Source organism: Pinus tabuliformis, chromosome 9, assembly GCF_031772625.1.
Source record: "Pinus tabuliformis cultivar Carrire ecotype Pingquan chromosome 9, CPIR1, whole genome shotgun sequence".
Lineage (NCBI taxonomy): Eukaryota > Viridiplantae > Streptophyta > Pinopsida > Pinales > Pinaceae > Pinus > Pinus tabuliformis.
In genome coordinates this window covers 1372250500-1372263441 of record NC_142307.1, presented here as the reverse complement: position 1 = coordinate 1372263441, position 12942 = coordinate 1372250500, and the positions used below count along the sequence as shown (strand labels likewise).

Below are 12942 nucleotides of genomic sequence, written 5' to 3'. Positions count from 1 at the left end.
TCAAAACAGCTTAAAAGAGTTTTTTCCCTTACACATAAAGGAGGTGGACAACACATCAAGGACGTGGCCATCTGTTACATTTTAGATAATCAAAGATAAAGGACATGCTTCTTTGGATTCGAACATTTTGAGGCAAATCGAGGACCGACAAACAGGGGCAGTTTCCTATGTTTCAGGGCATTGGAAAACATGTGATATCGAAGAGCAACATGAAGCATTAAAGGTCCATCACAGCCACCGCCAGAAGGGAACCAGATGTCAGAGAACGAAATCATCTTAAGTAAAGCCATCATGCATGTAACACGGTGTTAGAATCCTATTTGATTTAGATCTCTAAAAACTCCAGTCAACACTTTGTTGTATTTATTAAGTAGTTAAAGTTTAAGAGTGGTCAGTAATAGAAGTAGCTTTCGAATTCCCCTCATGCTGGAGGAGGAATTTCGATCTGTTAGAATAAGAGCTCTATATATAGCTGAAACAAAGATGTAATCAAGGTTAGAAAACTTTATGACAGAACATTGTATTTGGCTTATGTAAAGACAGAGTTTCAGTAATATAATTTGGTTTTACTTCTCAGGATTCATGAAGGATTTCTATGTTTAGAATGTGTGATCTTGTCCTTTCCTAAATTTTTACAGTTGTATAAATGTATAATCACTCAGAATTCACTGATTGTGCTCTGATTTCCTGTATGCATTTATAAATTGTGGTTTCATATGAGTTGTGTTCTGAATATTCAAATGCTGAATGCCCTGACTTCTATGTAAAGTCAAGATCCTTGTTTATTGAGGTGTTGTTGACTCCATAGGCCCAATGGAAATTTGTTTAATGTTTTTCCAGCATCTATATTTGTCACAGTTATTTCACAAAGAGTTAGCCATCTTATCTTAATCAAAATCATTAACCCATCTAGAGAGAGCCCTCTCAGGTTGAGGAGGCTAAGCCTCAGCCTAAAGTAGGTTTGAAATAGTTACTTGAAGTCTTCCTGGTCTGCAGCCTTCCAGGGCCTGATTTTGAGATAACATTTTGGTGCGTCTGCCAGGAGTCTGAAGTTTATTCATTCCCGAAATAAATGGTTGAACTTCTGAAGGTAGCAGGAGCTCAGACATCTTTTTGAGGCTGCAAAACTACCTTGGCGACTCCACACATCAAATAAAAAATTAGAAGGTGACTCCATTGCTAGAAGATCAGTAGCTTGATGAAGTTTCAAAATGAGTTCCACTGCAAGAATGAATGCCAGGTATGCTCCTATGAATCGGTCTCATATCCCTGGTTTTCCAAATCCTATGCCAAAGGTTGATTGGTTAGAGGATCTTCCAATATTCAAAGATGAAAAGAAAGATGATGCTGCTCTTCATTTGGTTAGGTTTCATATGCATGTACGCAGTCTTAAGGTTCATTTCCCTGAAGATTGTCTCATGAAGATGTTTATGACAACTTTAGAAGGAAAAGCATGGTCTCGGTATAAAAATTTGGAAAATGGTTCAATATATTCGCTTGCTAGTTTTCATGATGAATTTTATGAGATGTATAAAGAATGTTATCCTTCCTTATTGTTGCTCAAAGATTGTTGTAGACATTCTTTAAGTCTTATTCAACACTTGGAGGATTGTTATGATGATGATGAATTTATGGATGAAGAAATTTTAGAGGCTCTTCATAACAATGCATTTCAGCACCAAGAAGAAAGTATAACATCTCATGAAACGCAGCATGAAGAGCAGCAGGGGTTTACTTGTGAAAACCATGTTTCATCCTTTGATATGAATGAAGAGATGCAGCAGTATTTCCAGTCTTCGAATCATAATGAAGATAAAAATGATTACAAACAGCAAGAAGAAGTACTGGAAGATAGCTTTTACGACCCTCAGGCAGAGGAAAAGGTTGGTTTTTTATGTCAAACTTCTCAGCAGCTTACAGCAATAAATGATCATAAGAAAGAGAAAAATTACATTGTTTGTAGGCAGCATTCAGAAAAGCAGTTCGATAGCATATCGAAAGAATCTTGTGTGGTTGAGAATCAGTTGTCTAAAGATGTAGAATGTTCTAATGATCATCAACATAACCATGTATTCTTTGACCCTATAAGTGAATATATGGACAAGCTTTGCACTCCGGTCTTTCATTTTCATTTGCATTATGAAGATCAAGTATACTATGAGTTGATTTGGTCATCTCACTACCATGGTTATTTTGAGGTTGAATGCAGTCAAGAGCCTCCAATATCAGAGAAGACAATTGATTGGCTTTATTGGAAATATCATGTTGCTTGAGCTACAAGTGGAGCTTGCAGCTGATAGGGTAGGTAGGTAGAAAAGTGCAAATAAGCTCAAGGTTGACTGAGCATTTTTTCAGTAGTGGTAGATCTCTTTTTCCCACAGTGATCCTCAAGTTTAAGCCCGAGGTGAAGGCCCAAAACGCTGGAAAGGGATGTTGTCAAGCAAATTTCCGTTTGTAATAAAGAAGACAAAGCACTGGACCTGCATGTTCTTAGTGTACCGCAGGAGCACACTATCCCAAGTGGAGCCACTGTTATCACTCAAGAAAAAATTTTAAATTTTTCACATCAGTTCGATTGTTTGTCAAAGGGTTGGTGTCAATTTTGGGTCTAGTCTTTTCATCTGGTTTTAGAGTCTAAATAGTTTGAATAGGAGTCTTGTTAAGAGCATTGTTGGTATGTATAAAGGGGTCAATTCTCTGTCTTAGTCTATCATTGGTCTCACATCTCACATGGATATCATATGTCCAAACTCGTTTCAAAGCTGAAATTGTCTAGGTGATTTCGTAGCGCCTGTAATCATTTTAAAGTGGTTTCGCAGCACATAAATCCTTTTTATCAGTTTCGCAGCGCAACATGTTTTAAGTGATTTCGTAGCGCATAATTCATATTTTGTACTCGCTGCGCTACGAAATCGGGGATTTGTCCTAATCCGTAGCCAATCTTACACAGCTGTCATATCCATCAAAATCCATTATCAGTGATCAGCTTATACCCTTTGCCTGTCAATTCGACCGCTTATCCTTATCATTAGGTCATTAGGTGTCGTCGTAAGCTCAGATTGCAAGTTTCAAAAGAAGATATAGAATCTCGAAGCCTCAAAGTTCATGTAGCTGTGTGTTCATGCTCACATGTTGGTGGTCACAAATATGCTGGAAACCTTATAATATACGGTTCAAATGTTGATGGTGAAGTTACTGGTCACTGGTGTTTGCAGAGATCTTCCTTCTTTACGGTCCACCTGGTACCGGGAAGACATCAACTGTGTTGGTTGTCGCACGCAAGCTTTAAGGGAGTCAGTACCAGAACATGATCCTGGAATTGAATGCTTCGGATGATCGGGGAATTGAAGTTGTTCGCAATCAAATTCAGGATTTTGCAAGCACTCAGAGTTTCAGTTTTGGTGCAAAGTCGAGTGTAAAACTAGTCTTGTTGGATGAGGCAGATGCCATGACAAAAGATGCTCAGTTTTCCTTGCGCAGGGTTATGGAGAAAAACACAAAGAGCACAAGGTTTGCTCTCATCTGCAATTATGTCAATAAGATTATTCCAGCTTTGCAATCAAGGTGCACACGATTTCGGTTTGCTCCTCTTGATCCTGCCAATGTTACGGAGCGGCTACGACATGTCATAACTAAAGAAAGGCTTGATGTCACAGAGGATGGTTTGTCTGCAATAGTGAGGCTTAGCTGTGGTGACCTGAAAAAGGCTCTTAATATTTTGCAGTCTACACAGATGGCTTCTCCTCATGTAACTGAAGAAGCTGTCTACCTGTGCACGGGGAATCCAATGCCCAAGGATATTGAACAAATATCATTCTGGTTGTTAAATGAGTCGTTTACAAATGCTTGTCACTACATTTCGGAAATGAAGACTAGTTAAAATTATGTGCAATTAAGAATGCCGTGCAATTGAGGATGCCGTTGAAGATATGCTCCATGGCCTGAAGCTAGTTATGGCTGTTGACAAACAATCATTATCCCTCTCAAGCAAAAAGATCAAAGCATTCAAATAGTGGATTGCTAAAGGTTGGTGCTATTAAGTTTAGTATCCGTGAGATTATTGCTGAAATTGAAGAGGAGCCAATCCAAGGTTGGCTTGATGAACATTACCGACTCATGAAAAATGAAGTCTGTGAACTTTTTGTATGGTTAAGGTTTCTAGATGAGGCTTTAAAAGATGGCTCCAGCTGTTCTGGTATTCCAAACCTCAAAGAATGTCATAACCAACGAAAAGCAGAAAAAATATCTTGAAGACACAGGGATAGATTTATCTGATCATGTGGCCATTAGAAGATTGTGGGAAAAGCTTCATGAACAATCTTTTCGATCCTATTACAGGGCTTGCCAAAAGATAGTTAATTGTGAAGAGTCTGGAGCTTGGTGGAAGAGTTTCCAGGCTGGTTTTAAGCCAAGTGTGAGAAGAAGCTCCCTTTTGTCTCTTCGTGCTTCAAATTTGGATGTAACATTGACAAAGATGTCAGGCTCATTGTTGTTACTTGCTTTAGTGAAACCACTAGAATAACGGCACCTGAAGCACCATATAATGATGATTTAATGAGGGAAATATTTCAGTTGATTGTTGGAAGCTTTCAGGGACGAAATCAAATGAATAGTCCCACATTTGGAAGAGTGGATACAATATACAAAGTAACCATTGAAGTTTTCTTGCCACGAAGATTTGGTGATCTGGACCGTGATCTATGTTTGCGTTGGGGTCTATATCTGTCAAATTCTTCAAGATTGATAGTTCTGGATGCTGCTAGTGTATCTAATGGTACGACATATGTGACTGTAAATAAACAGAAATTTATGAAAACTCCATTCCAGCAAGATCCTACAGGTTCCCATACCCTGGACTTAGCATTTGATTCAAGCCAAGCACCTTTATTTCTTACATTTGTATTAAAGAGTTCCAATGATCTTTGGGTCAGGACTCATTTGGGTAAGAATTTTTGTCCGCCTGTTGGTTTTGGTCGAGGAAAACCAGATCCTCTTGGATTTTCAATGGGCAGGGATGGATCTGTCAACTTTGCTTTATATTCAAGGAGTGCAGAGAATGTTGTCTTATGCCTCTACAATACCACAAGCACTGACACTTCTTTAGAGATGGACTTGGATCCTTATATGAACCGGACTGGAGATAGTTTTTTGTTTCATTTAAGGAGATGGGAGAACATTACCAGGTCCCAGAGTTGCAATTAAGGAAATGCATCAGCTCCTCAACCTTTTTGACTCTAACGACAGATGTTTTTATTTTTGAAACTTCAAGTTCAGGGGAATTTAAAGTGGTTACAGAATGGATTCAAGAAGAGTAGAAATTCAGAGAACTTTTCTTCTTTAAAACTGTCTTCACGAAATCATACATCAGTAGTGGGAACTACAAGGTGCTATAAATGTAAATAATTGGGTCATTCTGCTCAGTCTTGTACAAAACATAGTCCTGCAGAAGCTGAGAGTAACCGTTCCCGTGTTTCTACTCGTATATCTCCTACAAGAAGCTCAAAAGAATTCACAAATTGAACACTCCAGAGGAGATTGCATTTCCAGGTAGCATTACAGAATGTAAAAACAGTTAAGGTTCAGGGAAAAACAACTGAATTTTGACTCTGATATAAGAGACCATGTCCAATGGGCAGGGAGTAATTCACCTAGGCAGGTTTCTGGAATTTGGGAAATGTCATATGCTGACCACAAGAAGGGGCACCACAAACAGGTGGAGGAAACATATATTCAAAATCAACTCTAGACTTTTGTTCTAAAGTGATCACATTTACTACAGTTCAAAATATGTCAAAACAGCTTAAAAGAGTTTTTGCCCTTACACATAAAGGAGGTGGACAACACATCAAGGACGTGGCCATCTGTTACATTTTAGATAATCAAAGATAAAGGACATGCTTCTTTGGATTCGAACATTTTGAGGCAAACCAAGGACCGACAAACAAGGGCAGTTTCCTATGTTTCAGGGCATTGGAAAACATGTGATATCGAAGAGCAACATGAAGCATTAAAGGTCCATCACAGCCACCGCCAGAAGGGAACCAGATGTCAGAGAACGAAATCATCTTAAGTAAAGCCATCATGCATGTAACATGGTGTTAGAATCCTATTTGATGTAGATCTCTAAAAACTCCAGTCAACACTTTGTTGTATTTATTAAGTAGTTAAAGTTTAAGAGTGGTCAGTAATAGAAGTAGATTTCGAATTCCCCTCATGCTGGAGGAGGAATTTCGATCTGTTAGAATAAGAGCTCTACATATAGCTGAAACAGAGATGTAATCAAGGTTGGAAAACTTTATGACAGAACATTGTATTTGGCTTATGTAAAGGCAGAGTTTCAGTAATATAATTTGGCTTTACTTCTCAAGATTCATGAAGGATTTCTATGTTCAGAATGTGTGATCTTGTCCTTTCCTAAATTTTTACAGTTGTATAAATGTATAATCACTCAGAATTCACTGATTGTGCTCTGATTTCCTGTATGCATTTATAAACTGTGGTTTCATATGAGTTGTGTTCTGAATATTCAAATGCTGAATGCCCTGACTTCTATGTAAAGTCAAGATCCTTGTTTATTGAGGTGTTGTTGACTCCATAGGCCCAATGGAAACTTGTTTAATGTTTTTCCAGCATCTATATTTGTCACAGTTATTTCACAAAGAGTTAGCCATCTTATCTTAATCAAAATCATTAACCCATCTAGAGAGAGCCCTCTCAGGTTGAGGAGGCTAAGCCTCAGCCTAAAGTAGGTTTGAAATAGTTACTTGAAGTCTTCCTGGTCTGCAGCCTTCCAGGGCCTGATTTTGAGATAACACAACCTATAAAGTAACCCATCTTGGAGATGGTACTCAATGGTGTTGTTTCCATTGTGCATCTAAATTTGACTATCCAACTGCTAAAACACCTCCTTGAATTCCTCATCCTTTGGATATGCCTATTTGTATGCATAATGGGTGAATGGCTCCATGTGCATCAGAGTTCCCAAAGTTGTGATATTTGATGTGGATGTCCTTAAAAAATGTTGGCCAATTTTTTTGTGTTTCCCTTCTTGTGCTTAATCACTAAATGAAACTATTGTATAAACCCCATCCACTTGTAATGCATGGTCTATTGTAGTTTACTCTGGGCCTATAGGTATTATAGTGGTTGGTGATCTGTGTGGATCACTATCTCCTTTCCCATCAGATAGTGCTTTCACTTCTTCACAAATTTTACCAAGGTATAGACCTCCTTATCATAAGTAGGGTATTTAAGAACTTCCCCATGAAATACTTCAGAATGGTAGCATACAAGCCTTCCTCTATGCATCAAGACTGCTCCCATAACACACCCACTCACATTTGTATCCACTTTGAAGGATTGTTACAAGTTTGGCAATGCGAGAACAGGTGCTTGACTAATAGTCTTCTTTAGCTCCTCAAAGGCCCTCTACTAACCCTTTCCCTACTAGAAACTCTTACCACTTGTTGTTATGGTGTGGAGTGGAATTACCACTACTCAAAATGAGGCTATGAACTTACTTAAGTATTATGAAAACCCAACAAAACTCCTAATCTTAGAAACATTAGTGGGCATCGACCATTTCATGATAGCCTCCATCTTCACAAGATCTATATTTAGCTCTCCTCCACCTTTCACATATCCCAAATACACCAAATATTGTTTCCAAAATCATAGTTTTTGAGACTTGCTAGAAATTGGTGTTTCTTTAATGTCTCCAACAACTACATCCAATGTGAGATGTGCTCCTCCTAGGTAGCAATGTATACTAGTATATCATCCAAATAGACAATAGAAAATGAATCTATAAAAGGGTGCAATATATCATTCATTAACATCATAAATGTAGTTGGTGCATTGCATAGGACGAATGGCATGACTAACCACGCATGCAAACCTTACCTGATTTTGAAGGTAGTTTTCTAAGTATCTTATTCTTTGACTTGAACCTGGTGATATCCAGACTTTAAGTCTAGCTTGGTGTAGTACTTTTCTTGTTGCATCTAATCCAATAGATTATCTATCCTGGGTAAGGGGCACCTATTCTTTAGCATGGTTTTGTTCAAGGCCCTGTAATCAATACACATTTGGTAAGTCCCATCCTTATTTGGCACAATGATGATGGGTGACCCACATGGTGATGTAATCAGGTGAATGAAACCCTATTCCAGTAGTTGCTGCAATTGTTTCTTCACCTCACTTGATTCTATAACAAACTACTTGTACAACCTATATTTGGTAATGGGGAGTCCAACGATAGCTGGATCTCATGCTCCACTTCTCTTTTCAGTGGTAACCCTTTATGCTCCTTGAACACATCCTTATATGCATGTAGCAACTCTTCCAATTGTTGTTTCTATTTCTTAGTACACCCTTCTAAGGATTTCTTGCCTCTTACAAAATCTTTTATAAACTAATTTTCTCTTAAAAATAGTAAAACATACTTCTTACTGGAACTGATCAATTTTTTGGCTTGGTTGGCACTTACCAATGAAAGTTTTGACTTTCCTTTGTGCATGTTGATGGTAAATTATTTTCCATCCTTGACAAGATGATATTGGTTGGCTCTCCGTATGAATATTGCAACTCACATGTAGATGTAGGTACTTTAAAACACTACTCCACATACATCAAGGGGAACCACATCTAGTTCTACTTCAACAATAAAATCAACACTAATAGAAAATCTAATTTTACATTAAAATATGCATCCTTATTTAACCATCCTAATGGATATGGGATTGGATGATCATTAAATTTTAATATTAATTTTCTAACCATATATGTTGCAAGGAGATTCGCCTATGATCCTAAGTCAAATAGAGCATAAATATTTGTCTTCTTAACCTATGTCTTTATGTGGAAGAGTTTGATCATTTATTTCTCTTCCTATTGTTGAAGGCTACTCAGATTCATCTCCTTCTACAATGACATACAAAAAATATTCTCATCCATGTCCAAGGTGCTTTAAACTTGGTTGCTCAAATCGGTGGACATGAGGTTCTTCTTGTTCTTCGGGTTAAGCTCTAGAGGAAATTTCCAACACTTCTCCTTTGTATAGCCGTCAATGTTGCAATGGTTGCTAGGATATTTGTGCTAGTTTGTTGTGGCTATCATATTTTTATATTTCCCCCTTTCCACTTCTTTTTCCCCTCCTTAGAAGCATCATGTTACTCCTTCTGCTTGGATCCACTTAATTTTCCTTTCTTCAAGTCTACGTTCTCCAAGTATTTTGTTTGTAAACAAGCCTCATAAATCAATCTAATTCTGAATAACATCACTTGATTTTGTAGATTATTTTGTAGACCCCTAAGATACTTGAGTATATTTGGGTTCTTTGGGGAGATATCCAAAATTATGTCCATATTTATAAACTTTGTGGTGTACATCTATATTCTTTTCCCTTTCGTTTGCCTGAAGTAGCACCATTGGATTCATTGATCCTCTGCATACTTAGTACTATAAAATTGTGTCTTTATGAGGGTTTTGAAGTCCTCCCACATAGTCACTGGAGGATCTCCCTCTAATTTCTGGGTCTATATGTGTCTCTCCCACCAAGTGAGGGCATGGCCTTCTAATTTTAATTGTGCAAATTAATCTATTGTTTTTCCTCAACATGATGGACACTAAAATAAACTTCTAATTACTACAACCAATAATTTATCTTCATAATGTCAATCTCATCTTGGTACAACTTGATATCAACCTTTGCTTCCATTTTGAATGGGGACTATGAATGATTCACGACACTTGAACTGGGTTGATCTTTTTTGGGTCCTCTCTTTCATTGGTTCTCTATTTATTCTTGATCTTTTGATCTCCCTTCTCATCTGCCCTCTACCTTAGAACCCCCACCTTCTCCAAATATCTCAATCTTACTGCTTAGGGCCGACATGAGGAGATTCATATCTTGGCTTATATATACTACTTGTGCTTCCAACCACGAAAACCTATCCTCTGCAGGATCACAAGTGTCATTCACATATTTGTGAGTCATGATTAGGATTTTACAACTTTTGACCTAGCTCATCTAGACACCGTGCAAATATCTACAATATACCTAAAGAATCCTACTTTGATACGAATATAATCTGTAAAATTCCATGTATATTCCATTGGACAGTTCGTCACAATAGATTTGATAAAAGCTTATTTAAAATTCAAAAATCTACACTATTAGGCTTTTATTTCTCTTTAGATTTTTGGATATGTATATTATGGTTGATTTTGTATGCATGCAAATTATAATTATGCAAAAAATAGAGAACAACGAAATAAAAACTCGCAAAACACGATTTGACACAAGATATGACCTCAGAAACCCTTTTGGGAGAAAACCCAATTGGAAGGTGAGGTAGGTTTGCTCTCTTTCTCTAAATAGAAAATGGCTACAAATATAAAGAAGTATGGTCTCTAGTCTATGGGCCACTACAATGCAAAAATCATATTTCTGTGTTATATCTCCTATCCCTCTTAGCTATTTTTTCTCATATATGGAACAAATGCACTCAAAAGAATGGGACCCCTTTTCCTCGTAGTGGCCTAGTTATAAGATTGTCTAATAACCTTGTAGTGGTTAGGTTTAACTACTTCAACTCTTAACAAAAGTTACAATCTAGACACTTCTACAATTTTATTCATCATAATCATGTGACTATCCTCTTTTCCATGAATAATGAGGTATGATGTGGCATCCTCTAGAATTATGGTGGTGAAAACTTGAAGGTGAACTTCTAAGTGGCATAACTTTATGTAGACTCTGATTGATGTGATTATTTTGCTGTTGGAAAGGTCCCTATGTTTAGAATATGTAAAGAAGGTGTAGCACTAAGGAATCAAAGTTTTACCCCTAAAAAACAAAATTTGATGCATCAATGTACTCCGAGAAGGTTTCAAACTTGAATTTGACAAATAAGGTCCCATCGATAAAACAATCCACTGAGCTGATTGATTCCTCCACGTTTTCCACTCTGAAAACATCAAGATGGATGGAAAACAATAAAATGATCCAATATGGATCACTCTCTCTCTACCATGTGTAATTTCATTGTTAATTTTTTTTTGAATGCATAAATGGATCCAACACCTTAAAATTCTACTCGAGGCCTTGGATTGTATACTCTACACAACTTATACTTGAAAGAAACAAAATTAACAAAAAATATCTGTAGAAAAGGTCATCTACACAACCTAAACTTGAAACAAACAAAATTGACAAAAAAGTCTACCAAAAAAAGGCTAAAATGTAAAACACTGAGAGTCCTTGAAATATTTTAACCATATTTTTTTTAATTACTTTATATAGTATATGCATAGTTCTTTTAGCTAAATATAATATACATATAGCTTGACATTAAAATATTTTACTTCACATTATCATTGAACTATTTTTTCTATACACTTTATTGTTCGCATTAAAATGTTTTTCATATTGATATAGTTTTAAACACATGTTAATATTATTTAACCTTACATATTAAAAAAATTGATTAACAACCTATGTTGAATTTTTTATTAGTATTAATCCTTTTTAAATATCATATTTAATTTTATCTTAAAATCAAATGAATTATTAATCTCCGGTCTTATTAATCTTATGAGAAAGTAATTGAATCTCTTTTTTTTTTAACTTTTTTCTTTCTAGTTGTTGATATATATATATATATATATATATATATATATATATATATATATATAAAATTTTCTGACTAGTTATATATATATATATATATATATATATATATATATATATATATATATAAAACTATAACTAGCCAGAACATTATATATATATATATATATATATATAAAGCTGATATTAAAATAAATTAGTCAACATCAATAGTCATCTAATTTATTTAAATCTAACATTGAAATGCTTAAAAAAAATATAATTGTTACATATCTTACTCACAATTAAAAGTGAAAGTATAAGATTTTGTTTACTTTTAAGTCTAGTCTTTTTATTTCTTTTTTAAAGTTCTTATGAAATTATGTTACTTTGCGTGGATATCAAAATAATTTATTTATGACTAAGAGTAAGGGTGAAATATATTTACATGTAATATCATTAAAAAACTGTGCAAATACAACCAAAATAGATTATTGATATCTTCTAAGTGTTTTAATTAAAACTAATCAAACATGTATATTCATTTTATTTTATATTATTCCTAATATTACTTTTTTTTATTTAAAAAATATTTTTATTTATTTACACATACCAATTTAGTGTTTAGCATAAAAACTATATAATAATATGCTCTAGCTTCTCACTTTCAATCTTTCAAAACTATTTATTTAATATTTTTTCAATCATAATTACAAATTAATACTGTACTTAATTAATAACATTTATATTAATAAAAGTAATTGATATTAGATAGGTGTTATTAGTTTTTAAAGATGGAAAATTGATCGATATATCAACTACTTTTATTTAAGATTAAATGTCTGTAATGTGAATAGCATTTGATTTGATTCTTCCTCATATATCAACTACTTTTATTTATGATTAAACGTCTGTAACTACTTTACCTAATAAATGTTGCTACTTATATCTGTCGTTTGATATATGTATTTATCTTTCTCCCCTATGTATATAGTTTTTAAGGCTAAAATTAAATTACAAGTCACAAGCGGTAAGGACATCTTTTATATATTATCCAAAAAATTCACTTTTATGTTTCCACGTATCTTCTAGAAATCATTTTTGACTTTGTGAAAAGCGCTTGTTCTTCCTTTTCATATGATAAGGATGAAAATTAAGAAATTTTTATCAAATGGATATAGTTATCTCATTAGAATAATAGCTCCTTTTATATGTTCCTTCTTTCCTTTATTCTAGGCCCGTCATTACCCTACATTTGTTTTTTCCTTTATTCTGTGTTTTTTCCTTTATTCTGTGTTGTTGAAGTATGATTTATGTGCATCTAATAATAT

The 12942-nt window shown here is 35.0% G+C and overlaps 1 protein-coding gene and 1 pseudogene across 1 annotated transcript; both read left to right on the top strand.

Moving 5' to 3' along the window:
* The first annotated feature begins 3306 nt into the window (after window positions 1-3306).
* Window positions 3307-3880, top strand: LOC149153598 (replication factor C subunit 3-like). Its single transcript, XM_089443860.1, has one exon. It carries the CDS (start codon window positions 3308-3310, stop codon window positions 3878-3880), a length of 573 nt encoding a protein of 190 aa, XP_089299986.1. The 5' UTR covers window position 3307.
* A 674-nt stretch (window positions 3881-4554) lies between these two features.
* The window catches only part of LOC149153597 (uncharacterized), a 67029-nt pseudogene continuing 58641 nt past the window's right edge, over window positions 4555-12942 (top strand).